A 19,568-nucleotide genomic window follows, 5' to 3' on the forward strand; every position below is an offset into this window, starting at 1 on the left:
ACAAAGCACATGATATGTCCCATTTTTGTTCCACTGTAGGTCAAAGGTCGGCTCACTTACAACAGCAAGGTGACGTACGCCTGTAACGCAGGCTACAGACTGATTGGACGACCGGAGCGAGTTTGCCAAGCCAACCGTCAGTGGTCCAACCAAGACCCCCCAACCTGTGTCCTTCTAACCTGTGACCCTCCTCCTAACATCGTCCATGGGCACTACAAAGGCTCTGACTTCCAGGTGGGCCGTAAAGTGGTGTATGTCTGCGATGAGGGTTACGAGCTGGTCGGGGATGCTACCTGGACCTGTTTGAAGTTTGGAAGGTGGGATAAGACGAGGCCTCCGCGTTGCTCGCCCGTCCAGTGTCCAGAGCCACCACTGGAGGAGAACCACCTGGTTCTAAGAGGCCTGGACTCTGAATCAGGAACAGTGGAGTTATCCTGTGAGGATGGCTACATCCTCGAGGGGGCTCGGTTCCTCCGCTGCACTCCGTCACAGGAGTGGAATGACACCTTTCCGGTGTGTAAGCAGGTGTTTTGTGGTCCGCCGCCTGCGGTGCCGTTTGGTGGCCCTTCCAGGTCTTCTCACCTGTTCCCATTCAGCTCTGTGGTGACGTACGAGTGCATAGATGGCTTTACTTTAAGAAAAGAAGGCTCTGCGTCCTGTCTAGCCAACGGGCAGTGGAGCAGTCCTTACCCAGAATGCATCCCGGTTGAATGTCCTCAGCCTGTAGAGATTTCAGATGGTATTGTTGATGTCCAGGGACTGATGTACCTCAGCAAAGCACTGTATAGTTGTAAGACTGGATATAACTTAGTAGGTAACTCCACCATCCTCTGTGGAGAGAAGGGACTCTGGATTGGTGGGGTGCCTTCTTGCCGCCCAATTGAATGCTCAGTTCCTAAACAGATAACCAATGGAAAAGTTGTCTACACAAAACTTCAGTTTGATCACAGTGCGACCTACTCCTGCAACCGTGGTTACCGCCTCCAAGGCACAAAGACTGTTAGGTGCCTGGCCAGTGGGGAGTGGGACATCGAGACACCAGCTTGTGTGCAGATATCCTGCACACCACCTCAGCCAGTTGAAAACGGCTTTGTGGAAGGCCAGGACCACAGTTATGGTGTGACTATTTTCTACAGCTGTTTTCCTGGCTTCCAACTCGTGGGTCAGGACCATCTAACCTGTGAGGAGTTCGGCTGGTCGAGCTCTGTTCCTGTCTGCGTGCCCTCGGACTGCGGGCTGCCTCCTCACATTGACTTTGGGGAGTATGTTAGAGTGACAGAGCTGGGAGGGAGATTTACTTCTAAAGACACTGGAAGACTGGACTTGAACTTTCTTCATGGGACACTGATTGAGTACCGTTGCCACCATGGCTATGACCTCACAAGCCAGGTCAGGCTGGTGTGCCAGGAGGACGGGGGCTGGAGTGGGACAGCCCCATCGTGTGTGCCAGCGGAGTGCCAAATACCGCCTAGTCCAGATCACGGCTGGATGAATGTGACTCATGGCTCCCTCGGGACTACGCTCACATATACGTGTGATGAAGGATATGAGCTGAAGGGGGAGTCTGTGAGGCAGTGTGTGTCAGGTCGAGTGTGGACCACTGATGCCCCAGTTTGTCAACCTGTTTCCTGTGGTGATCCAGGGGCTGTGGATAATGGCACAACACAGGGAGGTGATTTTGTTCATCCTGAGGTATTACACTTTCAGTGTAATCCTGGGTTTGTCCTGAAGGGCAGCAGTACTATTGCCTGCCAGGCAGATGGAAAGTGGACCGGGCTGAAGCCACAGTGTGAGCCCGTGTCCTGTGGTCCTCCTAAAATCCCCGGTGATATTACATTTAAAGGCACAGAGTTCACCTATAATAACAAAATAGAACTGAGCTGTCAGCCTGGGTTCATCTTAAATGGAAGGTCTCCAAGCATCTGCCAGGCTGACGGTACCTGGAGCCACAAGGCTGCTGCCTGTGTACCAGCCCGCTGCGAGAAGCCCTCCCCAATACTGAATGGTCGCATGTTGGGGTCAGAGTTTGGCTACAGCAGCAAGATAAAGTATGAATGTGATGAAGGATACACGCTTAACGGAGATTCTACACGTGTCTGTCAGTCAGATGGACTTTGGGACAAACCGGCACCCCGTTGTGACATCATTAGTTGCGATCCTCCTGAGGACATCAGTCACGGCTACGTGAACGGCTCCAGCTTCAACTACGACGACATTGTGGAGTACGTGTGCTTCGATGGCTACGAGGTCGTTGGCGATCCCATCCTGCGGTGCTCCGCTCAGGGCCTCTGGGTGGGCCCTGTGCCTCAGTGCCAGCCCTGCATTTGCACCCTTCCTGTGGTTAAGTTTGGAGTGGTTCTCGGCCACGATCGAGCCTGCGGAGACCGAGTGCACTTCCAGTGTGACGACGGCTACAAGCTGCTGGGTCCCTCTCAAGCTGTGTGCGAAAAAGGAGGAGTGTGGAGCCCTGGGGTGCCTGTGTGTAGCCGGGGAAGGTGCACCGCCGCCCCGCCTACAGTTCCTAATGCTGTCTTGCAGGGTGGCAGTGCCAGCTTCCCAGATACGGCTATATACAGGTGTCGGCCTGGCTACCAGCTAAAGGGGTATGCTTACCTCAACTGTGGAAGAGACGGCAGATGGGGGGAACCCAGGATACGATGCGAGCCTGTGAGCTGTGGAAAACCGCCAGAGGTCGCCAACGCTCGGGTCGTGGGAGATATCTTCAGCTTCCCCAACCAGATCACATATAGGTGAATACTGTCATTATTGGAGTGGCTTGTCTTAAATGAGTTGGCTGGCTCACATAGTGTTTAATGTAAATACTGTGTATGGAACAGTGCTTATCCTGGATCAGGTGAAACTAGACTAACCATTTATCTCCTCGATCTGAAAAACACATTTTCATACACAAATAGTGAGTAACAGTGCATCCAGCACTGCACTCTGCATCTGATTCATCAAAGGACACATTTATAACTGAAGTGCACTTAAAAGATGCATTTCTAATCATTAAAATCATCATTAAATTCATGTTTTATTATCATGCACTAAGATGATGTTGTAGTTGCATTGAACCAGTATGTTTTTCTGATAAGTTGCTCTTAAAATTTAGTGACAAACATGCATGTTCACTCAGGAGAGCATCAAAACTTTTCTCAGTTTTCTTCATTGTTTTGTTTTGATGTGAGTCACGAAAAAGTTGCCATCACAGAAATATGTGGATTTTTAGCTGTAATGCTCTTACGTATCAATTCTCTCAACATTTTATGCCTCAGCCCTGAAAGGCTGATGGGGTACTACCATCACTGTGGTGTGAACATGTTAACTGGAGAACAAGTCGACGTAGGATTTTGAAATCACTATCTACTAGGAGGCTAAGGTTTAGCACTGGCTGCCACCAATATTTGTATTTTTACATTGAATCTTAGAGAAACTGGCTTCATGCTCACAGTAAACAGGATGTGTGTTACTTTCCATTTCTGTGAATGGATTAAAATCCAAGACAGAAAGAGTGTACTCTGTGTATCATCATGTGCGTCTGCAGGTGTGATGATGGATACGAATTAGCCACGCAGACAGCTTCCCTGTCCTGCCAGAGCGACGCCACCTGGTCAAAACACAACGTTCGGTGCCGCCCCACCCCCTGCCTGCTACCCACCAACTTCTCCATCCCCCATCTGGTAATCACCGGGAAGGAGCTCACGCCTGTCGGGGGCACCGTCACCCTCTCATGCCCTACTGGCTTCTACCTGCAGGGGTCAGCGCTAGCAGAGTGTCAGGTAAGAAAGATGTTGGTTAAAGATTTGCCTTTCAGCTTCTTAATGTGAATTTGACTTCCCTGTTAAGTTATAATTAACCACAGAAATCCATTATATGAATGCCAGGAACATAAAGTGAAATGACCAAAGGTTTACAGAAGTGAGAATGAATGCGTGTAACGTTGATAACGCAGCGGTTTCCTGTTCTGCTTTTAAACTGTGTGATAAGGTCGGTGGAAGCTGGTCTCCAAGTATCTCATCGGTTTCCTGTGAGATGGTGATGTGTGAGAAGCCTGCTCCTCTTCTTCACGGTATCGTAGAGGGGGACAGCTACAGCTATGGAGACTTTGTCATGTACTCCTGTCTGCCTGGCTTTGACATGAAGGTAAAACTCATCCAGTCAAGTTTTGCTTTTTTTCGTCTGGCATCTCTTTATGTGGAAAAACAAATGTAGTTGGTCCTAAACTACATAACAAATGACCACTCAGCTCCTGTGTTCCTCTTGCTTTCCCACACTCTGCCTTTAAACAGCATGCACCCACTGCACTAATGGCTAACAATGAGATTACAGAAAGTCATGTGACTTCTCTTCAGCAATCAATAGGTGTGCACAGTAACTGAGCCAATAGAAAGAGCTGAGTCACTGTCTTCTTTATAAACTGATACTCTGCACTGCCCAGTTTGGACACTCGATACAATGACGGCCTTTTTTAATGCACACGAAGAGTAGAAGCCGCTGACTGGCTTGATAACGCTCACACAATAACATTACTTCATTCTACAGTGGAAAAAGTCAATATTATGGATGTACGCATTTCTGTGTGTACACCATCAAATATCCTTCTCCCCTTTTTGTCACAGGGAGACTCCATCCACATCTGCCAGGGAGACCGAACGTGGAGCGGCACGCAGCCAGTGTGTGTTGGTGGGTTTGTGCACAGAGGCAGACAAGGAGGCACCATGCTTGTGATAATATCGGATATTTAATCTTAATGTTCAATCAGTGATCTTTTTTCCCTCTACTAAACTTTGGAACATCCATAAAGTTTATTGACACAAAGATATCCCACACAAACAGATATCCAAGCGTAGCCCTCACTAGCTTCTGATGGACATGCAGTGATGTTGTTTTGACAGCAGGCCAGAAACCACTCAGTTCATATAAGAGTTTCAAGGTTTACACTTAGCAGGTTTTCAAGGGGTAAAGAGTTCATGTTTTGCAATGTGCTACAGCAGATACATATACTGTACTTTAACACTACCGCACCTTTGACCCTTTTCTTCACAGCGTCCTCATTGCAATCATGTGGGGCTCCTCCCACAGTACAAAATGCACAACCGGCGGGTGAGCCCAGCCCGGACAATGTCACCTATGTGTGTGATCCTGGGCTGCAGCTGGTCGGCCCAGAGACGCTCACCTGTCTGGACAATGGCACGTGGAGCCTGCCGGTGCCTACGTGTGAAGGTATGGAGGGCAGACAGTGAGCAAAAGAAGTGAAAGGACGTCTGTGCATCAAACACGTCTGACATCACATCCCTGTGGTCTTTCTGTCTTGTCAGTGGTCAGAGGCTGCATCAGCCCCAAACAGATGCTGCACGGTAAAGTGCAGGAACTCAGCCTGAACACTGGGCATGCTCTGAAGTTCCAGTGTGACAACGGCTACAACCTGGTGGGAGATCCTCTGGTGGTGTGCATAGGGGGCAACGCCTGGAGCTCCGCTTTCCCCGCCTGCCAACGTGAGGACACGTTTTTCGAAAGAACCTTTACTGGCTTGCTTTCTGACTTCCTGCCACGTGGCAGCCTGTGGTATCATTCGCTTTCTAACACAGAGGCCTTTCAGAATTCTTTGCAACATCACTGAGTTTCTTCATCTGTTTCACAATACAGCCTGTGACAAGAAGTCACCCATTCAGCTCCTCGTAATCTGGCTGCAGTTTGTTGGAATGTGCTGATTTTGAAGTCTTATGTCATGACTGACACTCCCACATACATGTCTCTCAGACTTATTCATTATCTCTGTTGGCACAAAAAAAGAAAACAAACAAAACATGGTGTATGAAAATAGTAATAGTGAAAAATAGAAGAAATTAGATGACAGTGACTTGAGCTTTTGATTTCGTTTACAAATGTGGAAAAGAGAAGTGCAGCAGCCACTGACCACTCATAGATGGCTGGTGTACGTACAGATTATTGTGCAATACACATGACATAATGCCAGTGCTGCATTTTGTCAGTTTGTTAAGCTGCAACAGATGATGTGACAGGATTGCTCCATGGTCTCAAAATAACCAGACTTTTGTGCAGTGACGTTATATAGATATGTAGATGTGGTGGATTTTATTGATGTATTGGGGGGGGTGTAAAGAAGTGTAGCATTCACAACACAGTTTTGTAGCATTTGTGGGCCCTAGTGTTACATTGCTATGCTAGTATTGTGTAGTAGAACGATTTAAATGCCTCAGTTTAATCTGCATCTATCATTCTGTCACAGTGTCGCAGTCTTTACTAGTACATGTTATTTCTGTGCTACACCGTGACTGTAAACGACTAAGGACTTATACTGTTGTATTGCTGATACACGAACTACATCAGCTGGCATCACAAATTTTAAAAGCATATCCATCATTTCTGTCTCTCGCAGCCAAGTCTTGCCCGGCTCCTCCGGGCTGGAACAGCAGCGGGGACAGAGTCCAGCAGGAGTTTCGTGTTGGACAGTCGGTCCGCGTTACCTGCCCCAAAGGTCAGCAGGTGAAAGGCAGCGGCACCATCACCTGCAGGTCAGACCAGACCTGGAGCCCCATCAGCTCTGTGTGTGAACGTAGGTATTGTTATTTTTAAAGAGAAGATGAATCTCTTCTGTTTACTCAAGTCTCCTCAGTTGTTGTAGCAGCTTTTTAATCTGTAAGGAATCACGTGCTTGTGAGGTGGCATTGAATAAATGTGACAAAGCAGAAAAACGTGATTTCATTTGAACGACTCTTTTCAAAGTGAATAAATATGCGAAGTATGTCACGTTTGTTAGCAGGAAACTAAATGATTAAGTTCGTAAATTATTTCATTAAAGAGGAAGTTTACTGCTTGTAATTTTCATGTTACTGTCACTGTGTGTTACCTCTGAACTACACAGGTTTAGTTCCTTTGTACCATTAATGTAAACCTTTCTGTTATATCATAGTAAAGCTACTAAGTTTAGTTTTTTTCAGTGAGATCATGTGATTTACTCACATTTCTACAAGTACTGCAGCGATTAAATGATGTCACTATACTCGCTTGTCGAAACACTGTGATTTTAACACTGCACATCTTCGCATGCTCCCCTTGTCTTGTTGTGCTTCTCTACACTTGCATGTCTCAGGTGAAGCGCTGTCTCTCTGTTGTCTCACTGAGCTTTTATCAAAACAAATGAGGCTGCTTCAAACACTGCGTCGGCTCCTGTGTGCTGAACTAATTACGGGCACCTCTGCGGCTTCTATGGCAACCTTTGTCAGATTGTCCTTTGATCATTCTCATGTGCAGTTGTCCTGAATATGCAGCACAGCAGTGCTCATGTTGCTGTGGCTCGTTGTATGTGTTTGCATGCTGTTTTGGGGGGTTTGTCTCCTACGTGCATGTTTATCCGAGTCCATTTTTGTCCTCAGGGGGATTATCAGTAAGGGGCTTTTACCAAATCAAACCAACACTGAACTGTTTGACACATTTGGATGTGTTGCATGAAAATCACTGTCTCCGGGGCTACTGGGGGGGTGCAGGAAACACACTGGGTTTAATTTAATAAGCACAGATTTCTCTCTGCGGTGCACACTTTGTACTCACATATGGGGATGGACAGAAATGTTACAGCGCAATAAATTTTACAGTCTGGGTTCACTTTACAGTCAGATTGGTGCAAACGTGTCGTTAAAGAGGCAAAGCAGCAGTGTTTGTAGACGGGGGTAGCAGTGAATAACTCGTGGGTCGTTCCATAGGGGTGTCCTGTGGCCCCCCACTCCATGTGGCCAACGGGGTGGTGCGGGGGGCGGTGTTCCAGTTCGGGGACGTGGCGGTGTACTCGTGTTATGGCGGTTACACCATGGAAGGCATTGGAAGGAGCAGGTGTCTGGAGAACGGCACCTGGACGCCGCCTCCCACATGCAGAGGTAGAGCGAACGTGAAACGGAGACTCCCTGCTTCAGCTGACTTATCCTGTAACTCTTACTGCCATGCAGCTTCTCAGCTTTTGAATTCTTCCCTTACCTACTGCTGCTTACGAAACAGAGATTTTAATCTGTGAAGGTCATTAACACGTATGTGCTTGCACTCTGGTTGCATGGGTACAGTCTATGGAAGCGGCAGAAGCAGGTTTGTGGGGGTGTTTTTTGTCTTCACCAAAGGCTCTGCTCTGACAGCTCGCCCTGAAGTTTATGTGCAAATACTTTCAGAAGCCTGGATCCAGGAAGAAAAACCTCACCCTTAAACAAGAAAAACACCTTTGTATGACGGGGTTTCCTTTAAATAATTAAATTATTTCAAGGGAAATCGGGCATGTAGAACATCTGTAGATTAAGCTTTGGCGTAACATCTTCAGGAGTTTAAGAAACAGTTCAGTTTACAGTTTTATTCTGAGTAAACATGAATCACACACGCACAGTTGTGGTATGATGGGAGTGTCAGCTGAACAGGATCCAGGAATTTAGACATTGGGAAATTCCTTTTCTCAGTCGGCACAAGCAGAACAAAGATATGACCTGCAGGCAGTTTTATGACTGCGCTGCATTTGAATGAGAAACAAATACTTCACCACACTATCACATTCACACGATAGTTACCAATCTGTCATCACTGTCTGCAACTGAATTACGATGTTACGCTCTTTAATAAACGTCACTCTGAAAAAAATTTGTTTAGTGCTGTACATAAAATAAAGAAAAGGGTTATTAAAATCAATTAAAAAAAAAGGTCACATTTGAAAGAAAAAACATGAAAACAATCATATCAGCCTGAAATCAGGTTCCTGTTGATCAAGTACAGATACTAAAGCAGACAGTCAAACTGATTGAGCTCCACCCTGAATCCCTGTGTGAAACTCAAATGACCGTTCAGATGTTTTGCATATAAAATATGAAAACAAAGGCTGGATCCAGGCTTAGCTTCCCTGAACAGCTGCTGAGTTTGTGCTCTTTCCTGCCTCCCTGCACACACTGTTGCTGTCCTGATGTGTTTGCACTTCATTTGTTTGTGTGCGTGAGGTTAAATGGCCATTTTTGTTGAGTGTCTTCTTCACTGTATAGCTGCACGTCTGGCTTTGTGAGATATGCTCACAGAATAGTAACTCTGTGTTACAGGAACCATTTCTCTGACCTTAATTTGATATCTTTGTCCGTGTGTCTGTGTGTCCTCTCCCTAAGCGGTGTGCTGGCTACAGTGTCAGAACGGAGGTGTGTGTCAGCGGCCCAACACTTGCTCCTGCCCCGAGGGTTGGATGGGTCGCCTCTGTGAGGAGCGTAAGTATTTAATAATCGTAAACATGTTTAATTCTCCCTTTTCACGCCCTGATCGTGATCCTCAGTGTTTTATGGTCAAACAAAGGCTAACTTTTTGCAGACACTGGAGCACAGAGAAGTGTCTGTTTGTAGCTGAAAAATGAATTCTCTCTGGTTTAACAAGACAGTCCAGATGTTTCTCTCATTTTATGTGATACCAGTACTTAATCAGAAGACATAAGACAGAAATTGTGGTGCAAGAAAAAACATATGTATGACAGTCTTACACAAGAAATTCTTGCATGCAGCTCACAGCTGTCGGCCAACTTCCTGTAAAAATCACCCAAACCTAACCCTGCTACATAACATAATCTGGCTGTGGACTGATTTTCAAAATGTCCCACGGTGGAAAAGATTTAAAAACAGAGAGAATGGTATTTGTCGCATGTTCACCTAAACTACAAGTTATATATATATATATTTATAAGAGCAATGAGTCACCAAAAACCAAAACAATCGTTGTGAAACAGTCACACTGGAATTAATCAGAAGGCTTTTAAACATACTGATTAATAAAGATGAAATGGCTTTAATGGCTAAGCTGTTATTTGATGGATTGCCATGAAGGTTTTTTCTGACATTAATTTTCTCCTGATGATCAGTTTCAAGTCATTTGGAAATCCTATCTGCATACCATCAGTGTTTAGCCCAACCCAGCTGTTGGGCAAGAGGAGCTTTGGAGCACCCTTAACCTTTCATCTAGCAACATCATCAAGACATTTTGATTTTATTATTTAAGAACAGATACCTGGAAAACTACCTGACCGACCATCAGCCTCAGCTCCACTGTGTTAGTGCTAGTTAGCAAATGCTACCATGCTAACATGCTAAACTCTTACAGGGCTAGATAAAGTATGCAAGCCAGAACATTAAGTTCATTTCTTGTAGTATAAGTGATGCTGCAGTTTTTGACCTCTTCATCTAGTTTTTTGTCCACTTTATATATATGATGTCAACACGCTGAAGCTCCACGCTGACCGCATGTTTGAGATGGTTTCAAAGAGATAGGTTCATGGTGATCTTAAATACCTGCCTCCTAACGCTCTCCTCTCCTTTTCATAATAGCTATCTGCATCCTGCCGTGCCTGAATGGAGGGCGCTGCGTGGCCCCTTACCAGTGCGAGTGTCCCACCGGGTGGTCGGGCACGCGCTGCCACACCGGTGAGTTCATGTGTCAGTGAAGCGTTCAGTGCTTACGATGTACGCAAGTAAATCTCAGCAGGGTTCCCATTACAGCAGGATCATCATCATCCTAGCAACACTTAGCCCAGAGGATTTCTGCCTCCTGTAGTTGTCTATTTATTGTTAATAAGTAACCTGCTTATATATAAGCTATTATTAATTTGGTGATCTGTCTGCTGTAAGTATTTGTGGTGGAAAATTTTATACCTGGTAACAAACTAGCATAATTATGGGCTGTGTGTTTGTTTTGTTACTGCTTTGCACACTTATAGGCCATTCTCCTATAATCTCACTGGAAAACCTCCAGGGTGACATTTATTGTCACGTGCTAGCTCAGTTTAGTGTCATATATACGGTCGTCCTTAACGTGCATATCTGCAGTCGTAGCAACTCAGAATGACGGAAACACCATCAGACACCAAAATTTAGCAAGAGCCGTACAAGGAAACTAAAGAAGCATTGCCATGATTACGAAGGCTTTATAACAAACGTCCTACAGTTGGATATACGTCAGTTTATGACCTCCACCAAGGAAGTTGTGGTTTTCGTAGTGCTTGCGTGAGTGAGTCTGTGTGTAAACGCGGTAGCTCAAAAAGTTTGAGTGAATTCTGATAAAACGTAGTGGTGTAGAGTGGGGTCATGTTAGTAATCCATTAAAATCGGGCTGACATCCATCGAGCTCTTCAACATCAACTTATTGATTTATTGGCCAAAAAAATCACAAAAAGCCTCAAAACTTAGGAACTTGTTGTATTGCCAACATATATAAAGTGGCTTGTAAAGATTTAAACATATTATACCCCATTTGACCTCTGACCTTTCCTTCAACGTCAACTGATTGATCTGAAGGTCAAAGTGACAATAATGCTATATAATAAATATCACATTACTTTATTGTGACTGTGTTACGTACATCATACATACATGTACAATGTTCCTGAGTAACACAAGCTTGAACACTGAAACGAGTCCTGCACATGCACTGTTAGACAAACATCTTTATCTTTCAATTTTATTTCTTTATTGCTCAGAGTGAGCTGTCACAGCAGTGTTAATGTTTATAGTGCGAGCTGACTTCATGGTTATAAAAGATACATTTCCTCCAACAATTATCTGTTGGGTTTCCTCATCAGACACCGTACTGACGATTTCTGTCTCTTGTCTTTCTGCGTGACCACAGCTGTGTGTACGTCAGCTTGCCAGAACGGAGGCAGATGCATCAGGCCGAACAGGTGTAGCTGCCCTTCAGGTTGGATCGGACACAACTGCTCCAGGTGGTTAGACACACACACCCACACACTCGTGACATATTAGACATTATCAAACTTCCAGACAGGATAAAAGACCAAAAAAAGAGAAAATATCCGGTGAGCAGCAGTTCTCTGAGTGAAAATGCCTTGTTGATGTCTGGGTACAAAGTCCAGACTGCTTTGAGGTGATAGGAAGCAACAGTCGTTCAAATAACCACTCATTACAACCAAAGTACACAGAGGAGCATCTCTGATAGCACAGCACGTCGAAGGTTGAAGCAGACGGGCTACAGCAGCACTTCAGGCTATTTTCTTGGCACACTTTGAGCCGCTGAGTACCAGCTGCTTTAAACACAGCCTGGCTGAGTATTGTTGCTGACCATGTCCACCTGTGTATGACCACAGTGTACCCATCCTCTGATGGATGTTTGCAGCAGGATAACGCACCACATCACAAAGCTCAGATCATCTCAAACTGCTTTCTTGAAAACAACGAGTTCACTGTAGTCAAATCACCTTTACCGTCTCCAGTCCAGTGAATGGATGAGCAGCTGACAAATCTTCAGCAACTGTGTGATGCTCTCATGTCAATATGGACCAAAATTTCTGAGGAATATTTCCAGCACCATGCTCATTTTGCACTCTAATAAGTGTGTTTCCTGTGCTAAAGGTTTACAGTCGTGCTAGAAGCTCTGCACAGATGATAGGAATGGCTTTGTCGCCATCAAGCAGTAGAACTGACCTGATTTCAGCCTGACGGTGGTGCTAGAGCAAAAGTCTGAGGACCACTAAGATATTGTTATTCATCCTCTGAGGGGCGAGAATAAAACATCCTTTTTTACAGCAGGCCGGTTGGACCCAGGAACTTCAGACAACCTCAGTTATTTAGTTCATAACTTTGCATGTCTGATCATAAGACAAGTGAAAAAGCTACTTGCATGTAAAATGACATCTTTGGCAACTTAAACCCACTTGGTTACATTTCAACATGTACTTGGTATTTGAAATCTTTCAAGTTGGAGGATGTGTGTTCAAACCTTTCAAACTGTGGTTGATCAGAAAGTGAAACCAACAGGTGACCAAATAGGAGAAGTCTTGAGGCTTCTCACAAATCATCCACTAACAGGAGCCAGTCAGCTCTTAACAGCTGAGTGACTGCTACTGCTGGCAGAATATTACAAGCCGATCTCCTTTTTAGAAACAAAAAAAGTGTCCTTAAACTTGCAAAAGTTACATTTGATTTGTGCGCAACGGGATAGCTTAGTTTTTCCTATGATTCACTGACTTCTGAATTAGATTCCCCAGAATATCAGCCATGGATAGTCTGCTGTAACCTCCTGGAAGTCCACCAGAGCTCCAGTGACTCATTTACAGTCAGAGTTTAGCATGTGACTAAACGACTGCTTAACAGAAAGCACAAAGAAAGAGCTAGAAGTGTGGAAATGTGGATGTTGTTCTAATCCATGAGGGTAAACCTGCAATGCTTCATAGTATGGATTTCTGGCCGTAAGTTTCAGTTTTTCCTGCTGATAGATCGATGGCCACTGATACTGTACAAAAGCAGTGAGGTAACAGATAAATGACAGAAAAGTTCCTGTTTTCCCACAAACTTTGTGTCCAATCAACGAGCTCCATACTTTTTACATTAATTTCTTCCGATTTAAGCCCAGCCATGCTGCCATGCTCTCAGTTAATACAGCAGCATTATTGTATCCTGTGGAAACTGCACTTTAATATATGTTGGGATATCTCAGGGATAAAATGTGTAGTTAAACTTATTTTCACTGGTAAGGCCCACTTAAGATCAAAGTGGGCTGTATGTGGCCAGTTGTATCTGTTGGTTGGTGCCAATAAACTGTTATATGAATGGATGGGTGTAGTGCAACACAAAGATTTACTGCGAGCCCAAAGCATAATGCTCCCATTAAAAATTCATATAATTAATTTATCCCCACTGAGTGCATCCAGACCTTTGTTCACAGAGTTACGATGCGTTTCCACAGCTAATGACAGTTTCTTCCTTTTGCAGGAAGAGGAAGCCAGGACCTTATCATTTCTAAAGTTTCGGCTCTGTGTGAATCACGTTATGAAGGGAATCCTTGTATAGTCAACCAACACTCGTAAACGATTCACTCATCTCTCCGCAAAGCAAGAACGATTTTGTAAGATAAAGCTGTATTTTTTCATATAGAGACTCAACAGTATTAAACATATGCTGCTATATACTTGTACGATGTGTACAAACTATTGCTGTGATGGTCCATTGTATATGTGTAAACTATTCTCACATTTTTATTAAAGCATAAAATACCATCAAAGCCTGTTGAGTTAATTGCAGTTCATTTATTAAAACCACCTTGTCGAGCACATTGACATACAAAGGAGTATTTCATCCTGTTGTTAACACAGACACACTAAACTATTATGGGATATGTGGATATTTTATTGCCTGTTTGGGATAGACTTCATAGATATGAGGAATGTACAGAGGGTAACAGCTTCTACTGTGAGGCATTTTTCCTCCTTTTACAACATGGGTGTGTCAACTGGACTTCTTATCTCAGCTCTACTACTTTTTCCTTTAGCGTGTTTACGTTGGCACCAGAGAACTCGTGTACCTGAAAGAAGAGGGTTAAAAAATAAATAAAAATCATTAAACATTCACATTTTTCCATTTACTGAGCAATCTTAGAATTCATTGGCAAAAAGAGGAAGACCATCAAGTAATATTAAACAATCTCCAGCCAGCTGATTTAGCAACTAGCTTTTAGCAGATTTAAATGTAAGCGTTTGTACTAACAGTTCCAAAAACAAAGAGGAGAGAGTGATTTCAGCACAAATTAAAGCGGTTTTTCTGAGCTGGTCTGTGAATTAGCCAAAAAGAAACACTTAAAAACACTCCGACTTACCTTCTGGTTATTCTTGTAAAAGTGGAAGGTGGGCATGCAGCTGATTCCACAAGATGAGCTCACATCCTGAAAGACAAAGCAAAAACATCAGATGAACCGACTGTCATAAATATTAATGTCTCCCCACATGTGGGCAGTTCAGGCCAAAACATGAAACCAAATTCATTACAGAGTGCCCGAGACTCAGCCTGCCTGCATCGGACCTCTGCTTTGCCCGTTTCACCTCTGGAAAAAAAAATTACTCTCAATTTGACTTTTACAGACTTAAACTACAACAAACGGCAAGGTTTGTTTATGACTGCGGTCTGTACAAAAACAAGCAGCCATTGATGGACGGTCACCCGAGTACGCTTGGATTTGTTCCAGCAGGCAGTGACTCGTTTTACGGACCTAGAAACCTATGCTGGTTAATGATCTGGCAACATGAAAACAAAGTCACACGCAGGTGACAACATTTCTCAAGAGCCAAAGTATTTACAGCTTCACTGAAATTTAAATTGAATCCATTTCAATTACTTCCGTTTTAAAAAGGTCATCAGTACTTCTAAGCCCCGTTTCCATTCGACTCTGATCAATTGGCGTTCGTGGCACTACCTAAAGTGCGTTGTCATCATCATAGCAACGCATCAGAGCATCCCACGACATAATTAATATGCGACATGAACGCTACAAAAAAGGCAGCCATCGAAGCAAGAATATACCTGCTGCTCGGTCTGTTGCTTTTCGTCAGACTCGGGGATCACAGCGTTATTTTTGTAGCCATTTCCCTTGTTGCCGGGTTTCAAAAATAGTGGTTTTAATTTTCGTGAATGAGACGCTCTCATGACTCACCAGCCAATACTACTGACCAGCCAATCGGTGACATGCAGTGTGACGACGTCATGCTAGGATCGCTTGGAACCCTGAGCGAGAAGGTACTAAAAAAGCGACCTTGTGAAAACCGTGGTGAACCGTGCAGAGTAGGTACTAATGGAAAAGGGGCTCCAGTGTATCTGCTGACTTTCCAAACATTTTAGAGGTCAGATTAATTAACAATGAGAAGTTTATTGAAGATTGACAGTTATTTCCATCTCCATATTTTTATTGTTGGAGAACCAGACTAGCTTAGCATGATTTTTTTTCTTTAAGCTTTGTTGTAGCGCCTCAGATCGCCCAACTGTCTCAAACTAATTTAGCTCTGTTCAAGTCAGCTTTCTTCTGATTTGCAAACAGAAGGTTTCATTGGAAAGTAAATGGTGCTTGCTTTGGATACCCGCTTTAACATTACAGAGCCAGGAGTAGAAAAATAAAACTGGGACCTCATTTAAAACTAGCCAAAAAAAATAAAATAATGTTTTCCAGCTTAACAGGTCCGACGTGGCATCAAAGGCTCATGTTTACAGCTTCACAGATCAGACACTACATGGAGTCTGGCCAGAGGCTGGAACACCCTGCATGTGTAAACGCAGGCCTCGAGTCAGCATGCGTGTCAGAGGGTTACCGCATGTGGCTGCAATACACCACCCTACCAGAAGCTGCAATCCCTCCATAACAGCGCAGTTACTGTTTATAACAATTATCAAGCAAAGGTTGCTGTGGTTACAAAAACCTGTGCACCGTGGTTTGTTGTTACATGAGCCAGCTGTGGTTCCTGGTGAAGGGATTGTGTATATGGCTCACAATGACTCACACCAGGTCAAAACTACAAACCTGTACAAACAAGGTGCTTCATAACTCTCCCACTAAGATTATGTCACCACAGATTCCTGGCATAGGCTCAAATATGTCTTGGGTTTGATGTGAAAGTGGAAAAGTTCATTAAATTATTATTTAAAAAAAAAAAAACAAAACAAAGAGTCCAACTCAGGCTTACCTCTGCCTCATCGACGTCCACCTTCAGGAAAATCACGTTCTTGTTATCGTCATCAGCCGCCATTTGCTGCAATACAGGAAATCAGTGAGTTGACCAAAATGCATGTACAGAATGTAACTGGTGCAGGTTAAATAGAGAAATTTCTAACAATCCAAGTCTTCTGTTTCCACTTAATTGCCATGGAGTCTTCCAAGTGAAATACATTTTCCTGCTTCGCACAAATACAAGTGTTTAAGAAGCAACCAAGGGTTTGCATTTGTGTTCACACCACTTACAGCAAACAGTGGGGCAATGTGTTTGCAGGGGCCGCACCATGTGGCTGTGAAGTCCACCACCACCAGCTTGTCTCCAGCTTCCTTCAGGATGCTCTGGAACTCTTCCTAGAGAAGAAAGAAGAAACAAAAACCAGACATGCTTTTAAACACGTCACAAGTATAATTTACCAGACTACGACAGCTAAAAAGCTACATTTCAGATGTTAAAAAAATAAATAAAAATGCAGTTTTGTGTAAGCGTTGCTGTCCGCTTCCCTCGTGAACACTGCCTGATGCCGTTTTAACACACGGGATCCAGATTTCAGCACAACACTTTCAGTTTGGTAAATTTAGACTTCAGTATGCTGAAACATGACCACATTACTTGAGGGTTTAAACCAGAAGCAAATGATACACATCAGGTTTTTTTTGGCCTTTTGTTTAGTGCCTTTGCGTGCAAGACTGATCATTACAGAAATGAATTTCCTGTTATTCCATACACTTGAATATATTTTATGCCGCGGCAAATGAAACCCTGACGACTGTATAAAATACAAAGGTAGAGTGTTAAATAAAAAGTGGGGATTCTCGTCTCTCATGCTTCACTTTCCAACTCTTTATCAACCAGTATAGCAGTGCTGTTTTCCGAGGCTTCCTCACATTTCTCTGTAAGCTTCAGAGTTTATTTATGGCGTTTTCACCATAAAAAAAATAAATAAATAAATAAAAATAAAAACCCATGATGCATTCGTGATTTGAAGCCATAAAAACACTTGTCCTGATACTTTACAACTCGCTCTCCGTTCACTTCCGAAGCAATCATGGCACCAACAGCGGCTATAAACACTAAAGTGCAATGTCCTGGCTGAGAGAAAAGCAAACAGCCGTCCACACCTACCCATCCTGCAGCACCCAGGGAACACGCGTGGCCTGCTGTCCAGCACTTTGATAGCTCCGAGCTGTTACGTGTGCTAGCAGCCCTTAGCATCTTATCCCCGGACTATCTACCCATCAATGCGGCGTAGTTCACGCTAGAGCAGCGTGGTTTAAGTCAGAATCGACTCAGGTGGCCGACAGTTTAGTTTACTTTCCCCTAGTTTTGCTAGCGCTGAGTGCGCGTCTCGCTACAAGATGGAAGGGTGCGGCAGACTCATAGTGAAGGTTAGCTGCATCCATTTACAGTTATTCTAGCGATCAGAGAAGCAACTATACACGCTTACTCTAGATGTGTCCCACACGCAGAGTGGTTTAATCCAAAACGATGCTTAACTTTGTAAGATAACGCCACAAAATTCCACAAGATGGGCTCAGCTAACATGGAGAATGAATCACGAGAGGGAAACATGCGCGCGGCTCCGGCAAAAACAGCACGGAGCGTGAAAAGACAGTAAAAACAGCATTTCAAAAAGGGAAAGAAAGTGCAGAAAGCAGCGTAAACAAACTTACCAGGTTTTTCACTTCGCGAACCATACTAACGTCCGATGAACAAGCCTCAGAGAACACAACTAACTACCAAGTTTCCGAATGCCCTATTTTAAGCAGACACGCCGCGCTTTTAATGACAGGCGCGTACAGTTAGCCGTCAAAAGGCCGGTCAAACGGAAGTCACTGTACAGTGATTTACAAAATAAGAGCCAATCAAGGTTTCGGTCAAGGTTTGAGCGACTAAAGCGTTGGCTTTGCCGTGTCTGTAAAACGCCTTAAAATATCATTTAATTCGTCACAGAATTTATCTTAATATATAGTTTGTTTTTGTGTCGTATCGAGTATTCAAACCGCTTTCCCCCCAATGAATACGTTTATTTTGAAAGGAACGGTTTTACCTAAAAGGGTGTGAGACCATTCGACATTTATCTTCTTTACATGTGTCACAAATGTTGTTTCTTCATTTTTTCTAAAAGATGAATCAGACCGTATACACAACAAAAACGTCGTGTTTACAGTTTTGTATGTTTGTATTTAGACAATTATTGATAGGCTACTTCTAAAAAAAAGTTTTAAATTTAATATAGGATTTTTTTTATTATATGTGATTTATACAAGCATTATTAGATTTATTTATAGAGCTTGGTAACTGTTATATGTTTAAATATTTGTAGTACTTGAATTTTGCGGTTTCACTGTAATAACGAAGGTTGACCAAAGAAAGTCAGGATGACTTGACAAATTCCAGCTTTACCGTAAGTGAGTGAGTATGCGTAGCTCAAATTCACTGCCGGGAGGTAACGCCCCGTACACGATCTTTCGTCATTACGTCACCACGTCACAACAATAGAGTTGGGGGGTTTTTTCCCTGGATGTATCGAGCTGACCTATGAGTGTTATTTATATATGTGCGTGCAGAAAGGCAGAGCAAAAGCACGTTGGCTTTACAACTACATTTACATTTCTATTTTTTCCCCTCAATCCAGGCACCAAATGTTAAGTAGCAACAGTGAGTCTTATGCACTTTGGTATGGAAATATAGACATTTGCATTCCTCGGTGATTTCCCATTAAACTCTTTCCAGATGACCTCACAGGTGAGGAGCTTTCAGCTCCACAAAGTAACTTCTTGCGAGACTTCTCATAACTTACCATTTACTTGAGACACGCACACACTAACCGTCTGAATAAATACATTAACCTGTAATGATGATAATATCAGGATGTGAGGCAAATAACATGGTTTATTTTGCATCAAAATTTCTCTATATTCAGAAAATATTTGGTGGTGCTAACAGTTTGTGTATTAATTTAATGTGTTTTATCACATCTGTATAATTTCTGTGACTGGTGTATGGTACTGTAAAGTACTGCTTCTCTTCAGAGTGCCATTACTCATTAGTGTTTTGGCAGTTGTCT

At 43.6% G+C, this 19,568-nt stretch overlaps 2 protein-coding genes across 4 annotated transcripts in view; one reads left to right on the forward strand and one right to left on the reverse strand.

The window, feature by feature from the left end:
• svep1 (sushi, von Willebrand factor type A, EGF and pentraxin domain containing 1) overlaps positions 1-14,028 on the forward strand; it is a 118,867-nt gene extending 104,839 nt beyond the window's left edge. For 2 of the 3 annotated variants that reach the window (XM_082526550.1, XM_082526552.1), the window contains 12 exons: positions 40-2,750; positions 3,545-3,779; positions 3,988-4,143; positions 4,620-4,683; positions 5,047-5,223; positions 5,319-5,495; positions 6,401-6,577; positions 7,725-7,895; positions 9,144-9,239; positions 10,344-10,439; positions 11,641-11,734; positions 13,740-14,028. In XM_082526550.1, coding sequence (XP_082382676.1) covers positions 40-2,750; positions 3,545-3,779; positions 3,988-4,143; positions 4,620-4,683; positions 5,047-5,223; positions 5,319-5,495; positions 6,401-6,577; positions 7,725-7,895; positions 9,144-9,239; positions 10,344-10,439; positions 11,641-11,734; positions 13,740-13,770 — 4,185 coding nt within the window. In that variant the 3' untranslated portion in view covers positions 13,771-14,028. The remainder of the gene's footprint in view (positions 1-39; positions 2,751-3,544; positions 3,780-3,987; positions 4,144-4,619; positions 4,684-5,046; positions 5,224-5,318; positions 5,496-6,400; positions 6,578-7,724; positions 7,896-9,143; positions 9,240-10,343; positions 10,440-11,640; positions 11,735-13,739) is intronic. The other variant, XM_082526551.1, reaches the window with a different exon arrangement.
• Positions 14,029-14,033: 5 nt separating this feature from the next.
• txnb (thioredoxin b) lies at positions 14,034-18,304 on the reverse strand. The gene is made up of 5 exons (XM_082526562.1): positions 18,172-18,304; positions 16,747-16,851; positions 16,472-16,537; positions 14,620-14,685; positions 14,034-14,328 (listed from the first exon to the last, which is right to left on the reverse strand). The coding sequence occupies exons 1-5, from the start codon at positions 18,193-18,195 to the stop codon at positions 14,266-14,268; spliced, it is 324 nt and encodes a 107-aa protein (XP_082382688.1). The 5' UTR covers positions 18,196-18,304; the 3' UTR covers positions 14,034-14,265.
• Positions 18,305-19,568: the final 1,264 nt, after the last annotated feature.

This window comes from Aulonocara stuartgranti (genome assembly GCF_965226115.1).
Source record: "Aulonocara stuartgranti genome assembly, chromosome: 3".
In the NCBI taxonomy this organism is placed as follows: domain Eukaryota; kingdom Metazoa; phylum Chordata; class Actinopteri; order Cichliformes; family Cichlidae; genus Aulonocara; species Aulonocara stuartgranti.

Bases quoted from the DNA above. Each gene is read 5' to 3' on its own strand.
- txnb (XM_082526562.1), bottom strand. From the start codon at position 18,195: ATGGTTCGCGAAGTGAAAAACCTG. The intron at 16,538-16,746 runs GTAAGTGGTGTG...CCTGTATTGCAG, and splicing joins ACATTGCCCCACTGTTTGCT to CAAATGGCGGCTGATGACGA. The intron at 14,686-16,471 runs GTAAGCCTGAGT...TTTGTCTTTCAG, and splicing joins TGGACGTCGATGAGGCAGAG to GATGTGAGCTCATCTTGTGG.